This window comes from Microcaecilia unicolor, chromosome 13 (assembly GCF_901765095.1).
Source record: "Microcaecilia unicolor chromosome 13, aMicUni1.1, whole genome shotgun sequence".
Classification (NCBI taxonomy): Eukaryota; Metazoa; Chordata; class Amphibia; order Gymnophiona; family Siphonopidae; genus Microcaecilia; species Microcaecilia unicolor.
Genome location: NC_044043.1, coordinates 26,713,002 through 26,734,508, shown reverse-complemented (window position 1 = coordinate 26,734,508; position 21,507 = coordinate 26,713,002). Strand labels below are relative to the sequence as shown.

Below are 21,507 nucleotides of genomic sequence, written 5' to 3'. Positions count from 1 at the left end.
CCCATTAGAGACACCGGAAGTCCTGACCAACGGGACAGCTGTTCCCGTGTATCCTTTAAGAGCTTAGTGACATTCAGATCATATATTTGTCGAGTATCCATTGGGAGTTGTATTCCCAGATACCGAAAGGACCCCCGAGCCCATCTTATAGGGAACCTATTGCCCCATTCCCCCTCAAGCTTTGCATTACTAGCTAACGCTTCTGATTTCATAAGATTCAACCAAAACCCTGAGAAGTACCCAAATTCTTCTAAACTTTCCATGAGGTTCGGTAGGGAGCGTCTTGGTTCAGTAATTATTACCAACAGGTCATCCGCGAAGGCTGCCGTCTTAAAGGTATACTCTCGTACCTTCACCCCTCGGATATCTGCGTTATGGTGGATCTCTCTAAGGAGAGGATCCAGTGCCAGGATAAAAAGTAGTGGTGACAGTGGGCAACCTTGTCTCGTGCCTCGTCTAATCGGAAACCAGTCTGACTGTAGGCCATTCGTATATATCTGAGCCTGTGGGTCTGTATACAAAGCTCTAACTGCCCTCACATAATAACCCGAGATGCCATAAGCCTTCAGCACTGCAAATAAATAATTGCAGTCTACTCTGTCGAATGCTTTTTCCGCGTCAAAGCTTATAAGCAGGGCCGGGGTCCCATCTTTTCTTACCTTCTCCAAGGCGGCCCATATCCGTTGCATGTTTTTAGCAATTACCCTCCCACATGTAAATCCCACTTGAGAATCTATGGTCAAAGATGGTAAGAACCTCGCTAATCGGTTCACCAAAATCTTTGCTAGTAGTTTTAACTCTGTATTCAGCAATGATATCGGCCTGTACGAGTCTGGCTTTTCAGCTGGCTTACCTGATTTAGGCACTCTATTAAGGTGTCCTGGCATCTGTCCCTGCCATATGACTCTATTAAACACTGTTGCCAATAGGGGGCTTATCTCACTGTTTAGGATTTTGTAAAATTCATTCCGCATGCCATCTGGCCCTGGCGCCTTTCCTAATTTACTCCATTTAATTACAAGTTCAACCTCCTCCTCCTCAATAGGAGCATTTAATACCTCTGCATCTGCTTCCGAGATTTGTGGCAAATAAATACTATGAAGGTATGTCTCGCTGGGTCTCACTAGGTCCTCCTGCTGCGTGTATAATTGGCCAAAAAAGTCCTCCAAGATTTTGACTATGCTCTCATCATTATTTACCCGTGCACCTGTGCTATCTTCCATGGTCAGTATTTTCTTAGCGCTGAGCCTCTTATTAGCGAGTCTGGCCAGAAATCTTCCACTTTTATTGGCGAACCTGTATAACTGGTACTTGTAATATGCATTCGTTTTCTGCGTCCTCTCCTGTTAAGAATTCATTTAGGGCCTGTTGTGTCTCCAATAATTGCCTTCTAGTCCCCAAATCATGGTGTGCCCCATACTTCTTCCGCAGGGCCACTACCTGTCTCTCTAACCTAATCACCTCTCTGTTCCTAGCCCTTTTTGTAAAGGCCTGATAAGAGATAATATCTCCCCTGAGGACCGCCTTCACGGTCTCCCAAAAGAGTACGGGATCTGCCCTATGTTGTTCATTATGACTGCTATATTCTCTCCATTTCTCCTCCAGGAAAGGCAGGAATTGAGTATCCCGATACAAATAGGTGGGAAAGCGCCAGGCCCACATCTGAGGTCTCCCTTCCCCCATCCGGATCTGCATTCTCACCCAGGCATGATCCAAAATCATTATTGGGCCTATCTGTGTCTCCTCTACTTTTGTGAGCAACTCTCTTGAAATCAGTATATAGTCTATTCTGGACATTGTTTGGTGTGCTCTAGAAAGTGGGGAAATCTTTTTCTAGCGGGTGTAACGTTCTCCACACATCTACCAATTCTAACATGTCACATATCCTAGTATTGCCTCTCTCCCGTCTGGCCAAATCTTTCCTGGTTGGGTTAGATCTGTCCCATGCTGGGTCTATTACGTCGTTCAAATCTCCTCCCACCACCACTGGTAAGTCACCGAATGCATGGATTTTACGTGTAATTTGGGTAACAAACGTCTTGTCGTACATGTTTGGAGCATATATAATGGAAAGCAGAAGTGGCTGTCTCTCCACTACCACTGAGGCTAGGACATACCTCCCCCCTCCATCAGCCTCCACCTTTTTAACTTCTACGTTCAGGTTTTTCCTAATCAAGATCACCACTCCGCCCTTTTTCCCCACCGCTGGGGCATCATATAATTCCCCCACCCACCACGTTTTCATCTTCTCATGTTCTTCTCTGGTAAGATGCGTTTCTTGCAAAAATGCTATGGACACTTTTTTGTCATTCAACGCTTTCCCCCCACATTCCAAGTCCTATACTGTAAGGTTGTCATGTCACTCCTCTCTCTGTACAATACTGTATCTTCAATGACCAATTTACATTCTTTTTACACCGAGAAAGTGTCCCAGCCACCACCCTCTCAGCCCTTGGGGTATCTTTCATTACTTTCCAGTGGGCCTTCCCTAAAACCATTCCCATACTTCTCCTTTTCCAACTATATGCATGCAGGTATTCCCCCTCCCCTCCTCCCACCCTCTCCTCCTTCTCCCCTCCTCCCCCCTCCCCTCCCACACCCTCTTCCTGCCTCCTCCTACCTGTTGGCATGACCTCCTGTATTCCAAGGCTGTGGCGACTCTTACGCGTATGACTCTCCCCACCCATCAGTCCCATCCCTTAGTCCTTTTGCTCACCAAACCTCTGGTCTTTAAGGCAAGTCCAGTAGATGCGTCCATTTTGGCCACACTCAGGTCGGACCTCCATCTTGCAATATCTGCTTCCCGTGCACAGGAACCTTTGGCAGCCAGCAGCTAGTGTAGTATCAGTCTCTCAGAAACTAAACAGCAGAGATTAACAACTTCTTCTGCAACTTCAACTTCTAACCCAGACAAACTTTTAACTCTCCAATCTGCATACAAGCTTAATTTTACTGCATCTAGAAACTTTTATAGCAACAAGTCTTTGATGTGGCCTCATTGCCTTCTTTTAACTCCCAAATGGGTTCTTCTCTCCTCTGCAATCCTCCTTCGAGTCCTCATCCTTCACGCTCCTTTGCAAGCATTCGCTCAACATACTAGTCTGCCTCTTCCACTTTCTCAAAATATACCACTTGTACATTTTTCATCAACTTGAGTTTAGATGGGTAGAGAAGGCTAAATTTGTTCTTGAGCCCAAATAGTTTGGTGCACGGTGGCGCAAAACTTCTGCGTGCCGCAGACACTGCTCTGGAGTAGTCTTGAAAGCAGAGGATTTTTCTCCCCTTATATTCCAGATGCTTGCCAGAACGCAATTCCTGGAGAATGAGCATTTTATGAGCATAGTTTACTATCTTAAAGATTACCACTCTGGGATGGCCCGCATCTTCTCTTCTCTGGCCTAGTCTGTGTGCTCTTTCAACTCTCAGCGCCGTCCCCAGGTCCAAGTTTCCAAGGGTTTCCGGCAGCCATTTCTCCAAGAATGCGCATAGATTTCGCTCCGGTAAAGCTTCGGGCAACCCCACAAGTCTCAGATTATTTCTCCTCGAGGTCGTCGAGCTTCGCCTCCACCTCCGCAAGGCGTGCCCTGATTCGTGGTTGCTCTTCCGAGACTTTGATTATGTCGTCCTCTGCCTGTCCTACTCGCTGCTGCACCGCTTGTAGCTCATTTAGCATCTGTGTGTGGCGCTATCAGCCCTTCCAATTTGTCCAGGATGAGCTGCAGCTTGGCTCAAACCACCTCCTCGACCGCCACCTTCACCTCCTCAGTAATCTCCACTACCCACAATGAGCTTGGTAAAGGCAAGGCCGGCGCGGTCCTGTCCGCCATTTTGTTGTCTGCAGCTCGAGTTTTTCCTTTTGGATCCTGGTGAGTTGTTTTTGCCACCATCCACGCTGCCTTGGCTTCTGCCGGTGCTCAGCATTATCGCGGTGTTCCCCCGAGAAAACCGGTGCAATATTTTGATGGGTTTGAGGCGTTACAAGTGCAGGTTCCGTCAGGCACCCCGGAGCAGTTCTTCCTCACGTCTTCACTACTCCATGCCTCCACCGGAAGTCTCTGGAACCCTTTTTAAAAATTAGCGTTACATTGGCCACCCTCCGATCTTCCAGAACCATGCTTGATTTTGAAGATAAATTACATATTAATAATAGTTTTGCAAGTTCATTTTTCAATTATATCAATATTCTGTGATGTATACCATCCGGTCCTTGCGATTTGCGACTCTTCAATTTGTCAAATTCCTCCGTTACATCTTCTAGGTTTACAGAGATTTGATTCAGTTTCTCTGACTCGTCAAATACCATTTCTGGCACTAGTATCTCTCCCACATTCTCCTTGGTGAAGGTCGAAGCAAAGAATTCATTTAATCTCTCCGCTATGGCCTTGTCTTCCCTGAGTGCCCCTTTTACCCAGGAGCTTAGTTGGATCCTCAGGAGCTTAGTCGAGAGCGGGTGGCAGAGCCGGTGGTGGGAGGCGGGGCTGGTGGTTGGGAGGCGGGGATAGTGCTGGGCAGACTTATATGGTCTGTGCCAGAGCCGGTGGTGGTAGGCAGGGATAGTGCTGGGCAGACTTATACAGTCTGTGCCAGAGCCGGTGGTGGGAGGCGGGGTTGGTGGTTGGGAGGTGGGGATAGTGCTGGGCAGACTTATACGGTCTGTGCCCTGAAGAGCACAGGTACAAATCAAAGTAGGGTATACACAAAAAGTAGCACATATGAGTTATCTTGTTGGGCAGACTGGATGGACCGTGCAGGTCTTTTTCTGCCGTCATCTACTATGTTACTATGTTACCCCTTGGTCATCTAGCAGTCATAAGTACATAAGTAATGCCATACTGGGAAAAGACCAAGGGTCCTTCGAGCCCAGCATCCTGTCCACGACAGCGGCCAATCCAGGCCAAGGGCACCTGGCAAGCTTCCCAAACGTACAAACATTCTATACATGTTATTCCTGGAATTTTGGATTTTTCCAAGTCCGTTTAGTAGCGGTTTATGGACTTGTCCTTTAGGAAACCGTCCAACCCCTTTTTAAACTCTGCTAAGCTAACCGCCTTCACCACTTTCTCCGGCAACGAATTCCAGAGTTTAATTACACGTTGGGTGAAGAAAACGTTTCTCCGATTTGTTTTAAATTTACTACACTGTAGTTTCATCGCATGCCCCCTAGTCCAAGTATTTTTGGAAAGCGTGAATAGATGCTTCACATCCACCTGTTCCACTCCACTCATTATTTTATATACCTCTATCATGTCTCCCCTCAGCCGTCTCTTCTCCAAGCTGTATAGCCCTAGCCTCCTTAGTCTTTCTTCATAGGGAAGTCGTCCCATCCCTGCTATCATTTTAGTCGCCCTTCGCTGCACCTTTTCCAATTCTACTATATCCTTCTTGAGATGCGGCGACCAGAATTGAACACAATACTCAAGTCCAACCGATTCTTTTGCTGGCTTCTAAAAAAGTTTTTACTATGCAGTTTTGCCTCCAACACAATCTTCGTTTCAAAGTCTCTCTTTGCCTTCCTTATCAGTGCTTTGCATATGATTTGCGATTCTTTATGTAGTTTCCTATTATTTTCAGTTGGATCCTTCTTCCATGTTCTGAAGGATTTTCTTTTAGCTCTTCCTTCACCTCACTTTTTAACAGTGCTAGTCTTCCTCCCTCCTTTTTTAATATACAGAATGTATTTGGCCTGGGCTTCCAGAATGGTATTTTTGAACAGCATCCATGATTGATATAAACTTTTGACCTTCACAGCTGCTCATCTGTTTTTTCTTCCACCATTCTTCTCATTTTATCATAGTCTTTTGAAAGTTAAATGCTAACATATTGGATTTCCTGTGTGTACTTACTCCAGAGCTTATATCAAATCTATTCATGTTATGATCACTGTTATCAAGAGGCCCCAGCACCATTACCTCCTGCATGCACTCCACTAGGTCTAGAATTGTTCCTCCTCTTGTTGGCTCCTGAACCATCAAGGAATTTCACCTCTGTAGCATGCACTGATGTTACATTTACCCAGTCAATATCAGGGTAATTGAAATCACCCAGTCCGTCTATTCCAGCTTGTTCCAGTCCGTCTGTTCCAGCTTGTTCAAGTCCATCCTACTACTACTACTATTTAGCATTTCTATAGCGCTACAAGGCGTACGCAGCGCTGCACAAACATAGAAGAAAGACAGTCCCTGCTCAAAGAGCTTACAATCTAATAGACAAAAAATAATGTAAGCAAATCAAATCAATTAATGTGTACAGGAAGGAGGAGAGGAGGGTAGGTGGAGGCGAGTGGTTACAAGTGGTTACGAGTCAAAAGCAATGTTAAAGAGGTGGGCTTTCAGTCTAGATTTATGTTTAATCATTTTTATTGTCAACATATGCTGCATAATACATCACAAGCATGAAATAAAACATTACAACGTAGATCAGCTATGTTGAGTTTTCCATTAACCGATAGCTTTACAACCCCAAATCCTGAACTAAGTAACTCCCCCCCACTCCCCTTATTCCCACCCCCCTTGTGAGTCAATCAGATGTTCAAGATATAGCTTCTCGCTCGTGAGGGCATGGTCAGCCACAACGGTTCCCACAGTTTGCGGAACTCCTCCCCTTCATCACTGTCCAATGTCCGCACCCTGCATCTATCAAGCTTCATTTGTTGAATCATCAGAGCACGCCAGCATGGCAGAGGGGGTCTCAACTCCGACCGCCAGGTTTTCAGAATTGTGGAAATCCCAAATAGTATCGCCCACTGCACATATCTCTTAAACCCCGGTGGCGGCCTCTCTGTAAATTTGTAGATGTAAAATAAAATCAGAGGGTCACACACTAAAGAGCACCCCCATTGTGAGTGCAGGGAGTGGAGAACATCCCCCCAGAATTGCTGCACCAATGGACAGAGCCAGAACATATGTCCCAGTGTGGCTGCCCCACTCCCACACCTGGTACAAGTCCCATCACAAGCTTCAGTTATACGAGCTACTCTCTTTGGTGCCAAGTATGTCCTCATGAAGAATCTATATAACTTTTCACACTGCGGGACTGACAGGTGTTGTAAATGAATTTTCCTAATGAATTTCTTACAATTCTCCAGTGTAAGCGTACACCCCAGGTCCTCTGACCAACTTGCAGCCAGCCGCATATAATCTATTTCTTGGGTGGTGTCCTTTAGCTGCTGAAGATGAAACCGCAGGGGGACAGATACCTGCGCCCCAAGCGAGAAATTCTCTGTGAGAATATCTACTACATCTTCTGTGAGGTCAGACCACATGAGGGAGGACACGTAGTGTTTTAATTGTGTGTATGCAAAATAGTGTGTGCCAGGAATGCCAAACTCTGCTGTAAGAGCAGCCAGTGTTTTAAGTTGCCCCTCTTCATTAACTACTTGAGACAAATAAACAACACCTCTGTTCCTCCACTGGCCAAAGACACTAGCACCCAGCCCCGGAGGAAACTCTGGATTGTTACATATAGAGAGCAGCGGTGTAACTTTGGCATTGAAATTGTGTCTCCTACACACCCACCTCCAAGTAGCTCTAAGTGAATACAATAAGGGATGTCGGTGATATGCTAAGGGCGGTAAGCGGTAACCTGTGTGCAGGAGATAACTAAAATGTGTCCCGGGGAAGATTGTCGTCTCAGCCACCGTATTGGAAAACTCGGCCGTTCCCCGAAACCAATCGTTGACATGCCGCATTGCGCATGCAATCGAAAGGTACCTTAAACTCAAAAGCCCCATCCCGCCCTGTTCTTTGGGGGTGAAGATTACTGACAAAGGCAGTCTGGGACGTTTACCCCGCCAGAGAAAATTTTACATCAGCCTGTTTAAAACCCGTTCTTCTTTTCCTTTCAAAAACAGTGGGAGCTGTTGAAAAAGGTAAAGCCACCTCGGGGCCATAAGCATGTTAAAGAGTGCAATCCGCCCCCACAAGGAGAGCGGGAGAGCCTGCCACAGTGACAATTTTAGTTTCATACTTTCCATCATTGGGCCAATATTGAGTTTGTATAGGGTCGACAGATCCCGAGGGATTATTATTCCCAGATATTTTAGTTTTGTATCTGCCCAACGTAGCGGGAAGCTCCCCTGCCATGTGTGTTGTAACCCAGCATCTAAGGCAAGTGCGCATGACTTCTGGAGGTTCAGCGAAAACCCCGAAAGAGCCCCATATCGCCTCACAACTTCCAGGGCATGTCGCAAAGACACCTGGGGCTCCCGCAAGACCAGCAGAATGTCATCCGCGTAATCCAAGGTTTTCACCTCTTCACCAGCAATGTTCACCCCCCCCCCCCCCCCCAATTTCATCAGTACCATTCAGAGCCCGTATCAGAGGCTCCAGGGAAAGATCAAACAAGAGGGGTGACAGAGGGCACCCCTGTCTTGTTCCCCTGCGAACCGGGAACCAATCTGATCTCCCCCCATTTGCTACAACTTGTGCCCCTAGCCCTTCGTATAAAGCTCTTATAGGGCAAATAAATCCTTCAGGGAACCCCATCCACTCCAAAACCCTGAACAGATAACTCCAGTCCACATGGTCAAAAGCCTTCACCGCATCTAGGCTTACTAGCATACCAGGTTCTTTTTGACCAATGCATTGGGCCATGGCTAGGAGAATTCTCCGCACGTGCAGAACAGAATGACGTTTGGGGATGAACCCCACCTGTGCTGGACTTATGAGATCTGAGATATTCGCTGCTAATCTATTAGCTAGGATCTTTGCTAATAGCTTGACGTCTACGTTGATAAGAGAGATGGGGCGATAGGAGTCGGGATCCTCCGCCGGTTTGCCCTGTTTAAGTAAGAGTGTGATCAGAGCCGTGTTTTCATGCTGTGGGAGCGTCCCATCGTCTATCACCGCCTGGTAGTACTCCATTAAAGGTGAGACAATAGACAACTGTAATGTTTTGTAAAATTCCCTCGAGAATCCATCTATCCCCGGGGCCGACCCCAGCTTAAGGCTGCGAATAGCGTTTTGGAGTTCTTTTAGCTGCAGGGGCAATTCCAAGGCCGCGCGGATCCCCTCATCTAACCGGGGCAGCCCTGAACTGGACAGAAACCTATCCACCTCCTCCATGGGGGGTGGGCCAGCAGATGTATACAAGTTTCTAAAATATTCCTGCAACAGCCTCAGTATCTCATTAGTTCTATTGTGCATATTCCCTTGAAGGTCCTTCAGTGCAGTGATAGTACGGTTTCCAGTCGGGGGACTAACCATCTTGGCCAGCAGACCTCCCTGTCTATTCCCATATTTATGCAATCTAAATTTATGATATGTGATGTTCTTTTGTGTTTGTTCTTGTATTAAAGAATTTATGGTAACTTGCAGAGCTTCATAATTATCTCTATGTGACTGTGTGGGGGAGGTTATAAATTTGCGCTTGGCGTTGCTCAGTTGCACAGACAAATTAATGATACTAGCGGCAACTTTTTTCTTTCTGGCCGCCATGTAAGAGATCACCTCTCCCCTCATCACTGCCTTTGCCGTGCACCAATATAAGACTGATTCCCCTCTGTGTTGCTTATTGTGGAAAGAGAACTCCTCCCATTTTTTTTGTAAGAAACTGGTGAAATCTACATCTCTCACCAGATATCCCGGAAACCTCCAGTGCTTTGTTGTGTGGTTCCCCCCACCAATTTCTATAGTAATCTTCACCGGGGAGTGGTCTGAGATTATAATTTGTTCTATGGAGGCTTCTGTGGTACTTGGGAATAAAGATGCTGACACAAAAATGTAATCTAAGCGTGCCCATGTCCCGTGCGCGCGGGATCTGTGTGTGAAATCTTTGCCCTCTGGGTGTAGAGCTCTCCATGTGTCTATTAACCCAAGAGATGTCGTGAAAGAGGATAGTATGTCCTTCCCCCTTCTATTATCTGCCCTGATGTTCCTCCTCCCCGTACAATCCACCTCATTGTCCATGATTGCATTCATATCTCCTGCAAGAATTATCTCCTGGTCTCTAAACGGGAGGAGAGCCCGCATCAACTCAGGAAAAAATTCAGGAGTTTGGGGGGTGGGAGCGTATACTGACAACAAGTACAGTTCTTTGCCCTGAATATTCAACCTGACCATCAGATAGCGCCCCTCCTCATCTTTAAACACAATTTCTGATGAGTACACTAAGTGTTTCCGATATAAAATTGCAACCCCCCCTCTTCTCTGACCCGAGAATACATAATCTACTTGGCCCACCCACATTTTCTTGAGCTTTTCGTGTTCTTCAGCAGACAATCTAGTCTCTTGAAGACAAGCTATATCTGCATTAAGTCGCTTTAAGTGTGTAAGGACCTTCTTCCGTTTTATTGGGGAGGAAATCCCCCCCACGTTCCAAGTTATAAATTTATAGGAGACAATCCCTTATGAATATGTGATCTTTCCACTGACATCCTGTGGATCGGTTCTATGGATATGGGAGCCCAGCCCCTCCCCCATACCCAGATGCCATCTTTATCTCTGCTCACAATAAACAAAACCCGTTGCGTACCCTGCCCTCTGAAAATGTTATTATATGGCTCACAAGGTTCCTCTATACCCTTTCTAAACCCAACCCCCTCTACCCCTCCCTCCCCACCTCCCTGTCCCGAACATCCCATTGAACTTGGCGATGATTTTGCATTCATCGCAAGGATTCACCCTAATGCAAAGGGTCCCCTCTCCCACTGAGGTACCTACACATCCTTACTTATACTCATACTTATGCCTCAAAAACAAGACAGCATAGAAATGTGTAAACCAGTAAATTCCCCTCACGTTCACTGTCCCAAAACAGTCCAGTTTAATCACTCTTGTGCATTACCGCCTCGTTGTCCTCCTTTGCGTCTAAGTTCACTCAGGTCTCACTATTGAGGTCGGTCTGTTGTTTGTTAATATATTCCATCGCAGCCTTGTCTGAGTCAAAGTTGTTCCACTTGCCACCAAGATAAATCTTTAAGGTTGCGGGGAAGGCTAGTGTGAAGCGGATCTTTTTCTCCACTAGCTTCGAGCACACCGGGTGGAAGCGTCATCTTTTTTCCTGGACGCCCGCTGGATAATCCGGAAAGATCAATATCGGTACTCCGTTGTATCTTAAGGAGTCTCTTTTAGCTCTGTATCCTTGCATTATTTCTTCCTTGTGTATGTAACTGTGAATTTTCACAATTACAACTCTTGGTTTCAAGTTCTCTTTTTGAAATCTGCCCAGGCGGTGCGCCCGTTCAATACAAAAGGCCCCGCGGCTATCCGAGAGCGCGAACTCCTGTTGCAGCCATGTTTCAAGAAGGGCCCCCAGGTTCTTTTCTGGAGCCGATTCTGGTATCCCAACTATTCTTATATTTGAACGGCGGGCCCTGCTCTCCAAAATCTTCGAGCTTTTCGCCTTGCGTTCTTACTTTCTCTTCCAGAACTTTGAGCGCTGGCGTACTTTTATTCCATGTGTCTTCCGCCTCCGACACGCGGTTCTCGAGTTCTGTTGTCCGCCTCACCGTCTCCGAGATTCGCGCCTCCATCTGTCCCAGCTGCCCCGCAAGAGACTCAAATCGTGGTTCCAGGGCCGCCTCAACCGCTTTTGTTATTTGGGCAAGCTGCTTTGCCGAAAACTCTGGTTGCGCCTCGTTCGTCGGATCCGCCATCTTGGATTCGACCGAGGCCGGTGGCGATTTTCCTTTCTCGCCTTTTACACTTCTTTTTGCGGATCCGGGAGGCATCGGCACCAAGTAAGCTTCCATACACTTTTCCAGCACCCGATCGCCGTCTCAGGTTAGCACAAGAGGGGATTTCGAACAGTCTGCACTGCAATTATGGAGAGGGGACCCCGGAGCACAACCTAAGCACTGCTGTTGCTCTCAGTGCATCACGTGATCTCCCCTCAGTCTAGATTTAAAGGTGGCCAAGGATGGGGCAAGACGTAGGGGCTCAGGAAGTTTATTCTAGGCTTGCTCCAGTCCATCCGTTCCAGCTTGCTCCAGTCCGTCTGTTCCAACTTGTTCCAGTCCACCTGTTCTGCTTGTCCCACTTGTTCAGGTCCGCCCATTCCAGCTTGTTACAGCTTGTTCCGGTCCGCCCGTTCCAGCTTGCTCCTGTCCGTCTATTCCAGCTTGTTCCAGTCCACCCATTCCAGCTTGTTCCAGTCCGCCCACTCCAGCTTGCTCCTGTCAGTCTGTTCCAGCTTGTTCCAGTCCATCTATCTATTCCAGCTTGTTCCTGTCCGTCTGTTCCAGCTGATTCCAATCCGTCTGTTCCAGCTCGTTCCAGTCCTGCTGCTCCAGTCCATCCATCTGTCCCAGCTTGTTCCAGTCCGTTTATCCCAACTTGTTCCAGACTGCCTGTTCCAGCTTGTTCCAGTCACATCACATCTGCCCCAGCCTACCTGACTGCCTGCTTGCATGCCAGCAACCAACCTGCCTGCCAGTCCATCAACTTGCCTGCTTATTAGGAACCATCGTGCCTGCTTGTCAGTCCATCAACTTGCCTGCTTATCAGCAACTATCGTGCCTGCTTGTCAGTCCATCAACTTGCCTGCTTATCAGCCCATCAACTACCTGCCTGCCTTCAAGCCCGCTCAACTACCTGCCTCCCCGCCTGCCACCTACCTTCTAGTATGCTCAACTACCTAACTGCCTCCCGCCTGCTCTCTAGCCTGCACAACTACCTAACTCCCTCCCCGTCTACCTTGACGTCAGAAGAAGGCGGAACACTGAGCGAAGGGAAGACTAGTAGAGACGTCAGGAGCGCCGCCTCCTTCACTGACGCTGCACCTTCGCTGCCGGACGGAGGTAAATTTAAAAGGGATCTTGTTGGGGGGGGGGGAGAAGAGGGCGGGCAGCTGGGACATGGGAGCGGGAGGGCGAGGTAAGCATGGTGCGGCATGGTGCCCCCCAGAGGATGGCGCCCTCCTGCCGTGCTTACCTCGCGTACTGTGTTGGCACGGCCCTGTCTGGTTGTTGTGCTGATGTTTAAAGGGTCATTTTCAGAAGGAGATCACAATAGGGTCATTCTCAGAAGGAGACTACAATAGTCAGTGACTTGTTAAGAAATTTGATTGAAGTAAAGCTTGAAGTACAGCTGAAGTTGTGGAGTTTTTACCCAATGATAGAACCTGGGCGTGTGTTACAATTTTAAGCTTACTGCTGTTAACCACGCTCCAAACCTTTAGGCTATCAGCCTTAGGTTTCTGAGGGTTTTTCTCCACATTCAACTAAGCACCATATTTTATTTAAAGCTAAGGGATTCTCTTGCACAAGTATTAGGTTACATTATTTAACTCTAGCTTATACTGCAGATTTTTCTGTTTATTTTCTCGTACTAATCCCCAGCCCTGGCTGACCCCTTGCACCCAATACCTTCGCTCCTTCGCCCGATCAGCTGAACGCCTCTGGAGGAAATCGTCTCTTCGCCACCCTTAACTCCCTCCTCAAAGTGCCCTCCACTCCCACCCTCCCCTCACTCTCTCCACAATCACTGGCTGACTACTTCCGTGACAAGGTGCAGAAGATTAACCTCGAATTCAACACCAAACCTTCTCCTCCTCTTCACCCTATAACCCACTCCCTCAATCAACCAACCCAGGCTTCCTTCACCTCTTTTCCTGACATCACCGGAGGAAACTGCCCACCTTCTTTCCTCCACGAAATGCACCACCTGTCCCCTCTGACCCCATCCCCACCAACTTAACACCATCTCTCCTACTGTCACCCCCCCCCCCCCATCTATCATATCCTCAACCTCTCTCTCTCCACTGCAACTGTCCCTGACACCTTCAAGCATGCTGTTGTCACACCACTCCTCAAAAAACCATCACTTCACCCTACTTGTCCTTCCAACTACCGCCCCATCTCCCTCCTACCCTTCCTCTCCAAGATACTTGAACGCGCCGTTCACAGCCGTTGCCTTGATTTTCTCTCCTCTCATGCCATCCTCAATCCGCTTCAATCCAGCTTTCGCCCCCTACACTCGACAGAAACGGCACTATCTAAAGTCTGCAATGACCTGTTCCTTGCCAAATCCAAAGGTCACTACTCCATCCTCATCCTCCTCGACCTATTCGCCGCTTTTGACACTGTCAATCACAATTTACTTCTTGCCACATTGTCCTCATTTGGGTTCCAGGGCTCTGTCCTCTCCCGGTTCTCCTCTTATCTCTCCCACCATACCTTCAGAAAACATTCTCATGGTTCTTCCTCCACCCCCATCCCACTTTCTGTTGGAGTTCCTCAGGGATCTGTCCTTGGACTCCTTCTCTTCTCAATCAACACCTCTTCCCTGGGCTCCCTGATCTCATCTCATGGTTTCCAGTATCATCTCTATGCTGATGACACCCAGCTTTATCTCTCCACACCAGACATCACTGCGGAAACCCAGGCCAAAGTATCGGCCTGCTTATCTGACATTGCTGCCTGGCTGTCCAACCGCCACCTGAAACTGAACATGGCCAAGACACAGCTTATTGTCTTCCCTCCCAAATCCACTTCTCCTCTCCCTCCACTCTCCATCTCAGTTGATAACACCCTCATCGTCCCCGTCTCATCTGCCCGCAACCTCAGAGTCATCTTCGACTCCTCCCTCTCCTTCTCCGCGCATATCCAGCAGATAGCCAAGACCTGTTGCTTCTTCCTCTATAACATTAGAAAATTCGCCCTTTCCTCTCTGAGCACACCATCCGAACTCTCATCCACTCTCTCATTACCTCTTGCCTTGACTACTGCAACCTACTCCTCACTGGCCTCCCACTTAACCATCTATCCCCCCTTCAGTCCGTTCAGAACTCTGCTGCATGTCTTATCTTCCGCCTGGACCGATATACTCATATCACCCCTCTCCTCAAGTCACTTCACTGGCTTCCGATCAGGTACCGCATACAGTTCAAGCTTCTCCTACTAACCTACAAATGCACTCGATCTGCAGCCCCTCCTTACCTCTCTACCCTCATCTCCCCTTACGTTCCTACCCGTAACCTCCGCTCTCAAGACAAATCCCTCCTTTCAGTACCCTTCTCCACCACCGCCAACTCCAGGCTCTGCCCTTTCTGCCTCGCCTCACCCCATGCCTGGAATAAACTCCCTGAGCCCATATGCCAGGCCCCCTCCCTGCCCATCTTCAAATCCTTGCTCAAAGCCCACCTCTTCAATGTCGCCTTCGGCACCTAACCACTTTACCTCTATTCAGGAAATCTAGACTGCCCCAACTTGACATTTCGTCCTTTAGACTGTAAGCTCCTTTGAGCAGGGACTGTCCTCCTTTGTTAAACTGTACAGCGCTGCGTAACCCTAGTAGCGCTCTAGAAATGTTAAGTAGTAGTAGCAGTAGGGTAATTGAAATCACCCATTATTATCGTGTTCCCTAGTTTAGCCTCCCTAATTTCTGATAAAATTTCTACATTTGTCTGTTCATCCTGGCCAGGTGGACGGTAGTACATTCCTATCTCTATCCTTTTCCCCTTTACATATGAAATTTCAATCCATAGGGATTCCAAGATGTGTTTTATGTACTGTAGAACTTTTAGTCTATTTGATTCAAAGGCTTCCTTAACATACAATAGAAATCAAACAAAATAAAACATGGCAAAGAAAATAAGATGATACCTTTTTTATTGGACATAACTTAATTCATTTCTTGATTAGCTTTCAAAGGTTGGCCTTCTTCCTCAGATCGGAAATAAGCAAATGAGGTAGCAGATACTTATTTCCGATCTAAGGAAGAAGGGCAACCTTTGAAAGCTAATCAAGAAATGAATTAAGTTATGTCCAATAAAAAAGGTATCATCTTATTTTCTTTGCCATGTTTTATTTTGTTTGATTTCTATTGATAACCTTTAAGAGTGGACTAACAAGGCTACCACACCTCTCTACTTAACATACAATGCAATCCCCTCCACCATATTTCTTCTGCTGACAGTGCTAACTTCAATGTCATTTGGGGAAAAAGAAAGTTGGTGACTTAGGCAAACAAAATTGTGATCTTAGCAATTCAATTGAAGAATTACATCCGAACATGGGTGAAAACAGAGAAAAATGTATTTCCATTAATATGTCTGCATTTTACTATAGAGAAAACCTATTTAGGTCATACCAAGAAAGAATCTAATTTATTAAACATCTTTTCTTTAAGATTGAAAAATGGAAGGAAAACAAAACATCCTGCTTTTGATGAATATTGCTACCTTATCTGTCCATTTGGCTTTCCCAGTCAGTTGAGAATTCTCTTCTACCAGATGAGCATTTACACTCTGAACCTCCTGAAGTTTGGTTTCCTGTACCCACAAAATCAGGGAGAGATGAAAAACAAAAATCAAGCATGAGAGTGTTACAGACAAAACAAGAATAATAGGCAAGACTGTATGAAAAAGACAGACAGAGCAACTAAAACAGGAACCATTGGCATATCAACTTAATGGAATATGTACAACAAAGAGAACTTGTGTGTCAAATTTTTCAAAAGTATGAACTAAAAATATCAGAATTATGTATTTTGTCGCATAATAGTTTAAGAATGATACAGAACTTATAAATACTTGCAGATGTTTATTGTGACACATAGGAAGCAATTCTATAACAGGGTGAATGATAGGAACCTATTTTATAAAGGAGCATATGCACTCACATTCTTTTATAGAACACTAGTGCAACCGGGTATATATGCACCAAAAGGTTAGGTTATCAACACTTACAGCAGCCATAGATCTGGTGAAAATGCTTGTGCCTCATTGATATGCACATCACTTGCAGTATTCTGTAAGTTACATGCGTAAATATGAGCCTGCCCTTGATCCACCCAAGCTCTGCCATGTGTGAAACCCCATTGCAAAAACATGCTATGTAAGTTATACGAGTATATGCAGACAAATGCTTAGGTGGGCTTTTAGCATTATGCACACACACAGCTTAAATGCCCTCATTCTAAACATTTATCTACGTAATGGGCATGTAAATGTTAGCATCTATGATACAGAATTTGCACAATTAGAGGGCAATCCTACAACAGGCCATCTATATAGAAGCCTATTCTGTAAACAAGCACAGGTGTCTGTTTTCTTTATAGAATACTAGCATAACATTTAGGAACAAACACTTATGCCAGTCATAGAGCTGCTATAAGTTTAAGTGCCTAAGTACATCAGGTATGTGTGTAACTTCCAGTATTCTGTAAATTACATGTTTGAGAACCCCACCCATGTTTTGCCCATGTTCCAGTGGCGTACTAAGGGGGGGGGGGGGGGGGGCGGTGCGCCCCGGGTGCACGCCGCTGGGGGGGGGGGGGGGGGGGGGTGCCGTGCGCCTGTCCGCTACGTTCGTTCTGTGCTCCCTCTGACCCAGAACAGGTTACTTCCTGTTCCGGGGCAGAGGGAGCATTGAACCGAACGAAGCGGACAGGCTCGCGGCACCCCCCCCCCCCCCCCAGCGGAGTGCACACGGGGGGGGAGGGGTCTTTTGCCAGGAGGTGTCCTTTCGCCGATGGGGGGTCGCGCTGCACCCGGGGGGGGGGGCACATTGGCGATCCGCCCCAGGTGTCAGCCCCCCTAGGAACGCCACTGCCATGTTCCATCCTTGTGCATGCTACCTTGCAAATATGTACTATGAAACAAGCGATTATTTGTAGAATATCCCTCCATGCCTATGGCTCAACAACACTCCTGATCCCCCACTCCACCCCACCCCCAAAAAGGTGAAGCATCACTATTCAGTAGGACAGCAGCCTGGAAAGGCAAGTGGCAGCAGAGAACACACCCTGGTGTCAGAAGACTCAGCTACTAGAACCCTGATGCTAAGCTATTTCTTGGGTTGTCAGCAGCAAACCATGCTTAGCAGGCTTATTTTTTTCCTTTATGTTATTAAATTCTTAATATGCCATTTTTCAGTGGTACAGCCAAAGCAGTTTATATATTTCATACAGGTACTCTTTCCCTAGGGAGCTCACAGTCTAAGTTTTGTGCCTGGGGCAATGGAGGATTAAGTGACTTGCTTTCACTTCTGGTGGCTCTGTGCACTAGAAGTGAAAACTTGGTAAGCATGTTTTGCTGCTGTTGGCAATCCAGGGAAGGAGTGGAGTCTTTTCTCCTGAAGTGCTTTCCACTCTGAGCTACTGCTCTCTTTGTGCCAGCCAGTTGAGAATTGCTACCTCAGATTGCTGCTGTTGGTGTCTCTAATTTATTGTTTTTGCAGTCACCCTCTTTCTCTGCTACTTATCCAGCCCCCTTACATGATTCCTCCCATTACCATAGGGCAGTGATGGCGAACCTTTCAGAGACCGAGTGCCCAAACAGCAACCCAACATCTAATTATCGCAAAGTGCCAACAGGGCAATTTAACTCATTATGGGCGGGGTCACCACATGACTCCACCCCTATGATAGCCACACCCCCTTACACCAGCCATGGCGCATATAAACAAACATCATTGAAAATATTATACTAGTATAGGAGAAAAAAAATAACATGATTTTTTTCATTATAAATCATTTCTGTAAGCTGTTACAGCTCCAGTATACCCAGTGCAAAATAAGACAGCAGATGTAAATTGGACATATTCCAAACACTAAAATAAAAATAAAATGATTTTTTTCTACCTTTGTTGTCTGGTGATTTTGTTTTTCTATCCATATTGGTACTGTTCTCTTAACTCCGTTTCCAGGCTTCTTTTCCATTTATTTCTTTACTTTCCTCCTTTCTTCTTCTCCATCCATGTGCAGTTTTTCTCCTCCCTGCCCTCCCCTCCATCCACCCATGTCCAGCCACCCTCCTCTCCCCCCTGCCCACCCTCCCACCCACCACCAGGCCTGCCACCCACCCAGGCCACCCAGCACCAAGCCTTTCACCCACCCAGCACTCCCACCCAGCACCAGGCACCAGGCCTCCCTCCCACCCACCCAGCAGCAGGCACCAGGCCTCCCTCCCTCCCGGCACCAGCCCGCCCGGCCTCCAGCCCGTCCTCCGAGCACTAAATTTAAAAGTCTTCCCTTGTCGGGGTTAAGGCAGCGTCAGCAGTAGCAGCAAAAAGCGTGCTGCTGGCTCGGCGCGCCTCCTTCAGCCTTCCGTCTCTCAAGCTCTGGTCCTGCCCTCACTTCCTGTTAGGGCGGGACCAGAGCTTGAGAGACGGAAGGCTGAAGGAGGCGCGCCGAGCCAGCAGCATGCTTTTCGCTGCTACTACTGACGCCGCCTTAACCCCGACAAGGGAAGACTTTTAAATTTCGTGCTCGGAGGGAGGGATGGACGCCGGGAGGGCTGGTGCCGGGTGGGTGCGAGGGATGGAGGCCGGGAGGGCTGGTGCCGGTTGGGTTGGAGGGATGAAGGGCTGGAACTGGCTGAGGCGACGGCCGGCGCGCGTGCCCTCTCTGGCATGCGTGCCATAGGTTCGCCATCACTGGTATATACCAAACACCTTTGCGGTCCAAAAATTGAGTCTGGTGACCTCACCAACTCAGAGCTAATGTTCTCTCATGTTTCCCAGCTCATAAGACTCCACCCACCTCCCATTCTTCTGCACTGCTGGGACTCTTCTGCATCGATGGACCCTTCAGAGCTCCTGCCTGCCTTCTGTTATATCTCTTGAGGACAAGACTTATCATCGGGTTGTATAAACCAGCTCTGAACTGCTATTGGGTAATAAGTAGGTGGCCCATAGATTCTGAGCCTAGGGACTAGGCGTGTGTTTGCTTTAATCCCTTTTGCATAAAGGCAAGCCATTTTTCTATGAATGGTTGGCATAAGGGCACATTTTTATTGTCCAGTCCAAATTCAATCAGCACTAGGTTAAACTTCTTTCACAAGTCACGCAAATTTCCCCAAGAAACCTCGGTGATGTTAATCGCTAACAGTTTCAGTCTTTAGCGATATATACAACATCGGCATCTTCATAGGTTCCTTATATATAGCCTCCTCTTATACTTGAAATAATATTTAGACTTATCTTTTTTAAGCTTGTTTTTATCAGACCCAGGGGTTCAACTGCCCGACATGCCTGTTTCGCCCAACCCTGGGCTGTCTCAAGGACATTCCCCTGCAATATACAAATCATGATGTTATTAGTTTCCCCAAACTTCAGCAGTAAACCTATGTCCAGGAAACAGCCTATTTTAAACATATAAATATATCAGACTCACCCTATGGTCTTATCAGTGCCAGCTCAGCAAAAGGTATTTGTCAGCCAAGATGGCGCTAGCGTTTTTTCGAGTCAATTAAATATCAGCTGTCTCATGACATTCTCAGCCGGGCCCCCTCATGGCGTTCCACCGGCAGCCGTAATATCTAACTTTCAGCGCTACCGGTGGGAGGTTGGACATTAAATCAAAGACGCCCATTTAAGTTCTGCATTCAAACCCTTCGGCATAACAGTTTGCAGCATAAAGATATTAAATTGCTCCCTATAGTTCAAGAGTTTCCTTACTGACCCACCCTCCTCCCGATTATCTATACATTCAACAATCCTCCATCTCATATCTTCAAATTTATGTTGTGCTTGTGTCCAGTGACCCACCAATGGGGCTTGCAAATTTTGGGTTTGGATCTTAGATTTTTGCTCATTCAAACGTATTTTAATAGGACGAGCGGTCCTTCCAATATAAATCATATTGCAGGGGCACATAATTGCATATATCACATTCCTGCTCTCACAGTTGGTCTTAGATGTACTTCTCAAGATCCTATCCCTACCCGGTACTGACCACACTTCACCTATAATAGCTAGCGGGCACCATTGACAATGCCCACAGATAGTTTCACAGCCTAAAAAAGATAAGTCTAAATATTATTTCAAGTATAAGAGGAGGCTATATATAAGGAACCTATGAAGATGCTGATGTTGTATTATATCGCTAAAGACTGAAATTGTTAGCGATTAACATCACTGAGGTTCTTGGGGAAATTTGCATGACTTGTTTTAAGAATATAAAGTCTTAAGGAATTTTTGATCTGATGTGAAAGAAGTTTAACCTAGTGCTGATTGAATTTGGACTGGACAATAAAAATTTCCTGATTTTATCGCAGTGAGGATCCAGTAAAAAATTAAAAAATTATTAATTTGCCATCAATACTTAGTTTGTGGCATAAAATTTGGGCCTTTGTCAGTTACTTATCAGTATAACCAGGATGTGGACTTGAATCCATAGGATAACATAAAATTGGTCTTATAAGTTCTATAATGCTAATTCATAATTATAATAAAGTTCTAGCTCCCAAATGCCTCACACTCTGAACGAAAGCAGGGTAATCTGTTTAGCCCCACAGATGGTCTTAATCATTTGTTATGAGTGCAAAGGCCACAGTAGCAGAAGCCATTCTCCAAAATTGAAAAAGTGTATTGAAACAAATTTTGTTTGAATATTTTATATTCTGACAGTAAGCACTGCACAGAGAAGAAAATACTTCTCATATCTCATCTATTGACATAAGCCACTGCAGTAAGCACTTGCAAAGATAACTCAGTGCTCTTCCATGAGGAAAAAGGCGGAAGGCAGTATTTGTATCATAGAAAGCTCCAGAGTTGAAGGACCAGGAAACTCCTTATGCCAGTTGATCCTGATAGAGAGCATCCCAGTCTGGGTATCTTGTCATTAC

At 46.6% G+C, this 21,507-nt stretch overlaps 1 protein-coding gene across 1 annotated transcript in view; it reads right to left on the bottom strand.

Moving 5' to 3' along the window:
* Window positions 1–21,507, bottom strand: part of TSPOAP1 (TSPO associated protein 1) — an 864,237-nt gene that overhangs the window by 625,367 nt on the left and 217,363 nt on the right. Inside the window, exon 7 of the mRNA XM_030186055.1 lies at window positions 16,120–16,209. Within this exon, the coding sequence (XP_030041915.1) occupies window positions 16,120–16,209 (90 nt within the window). The remainder of the gene's footprint in view (window positions 1–16,119; window positions 16,210–21,507) is intronic.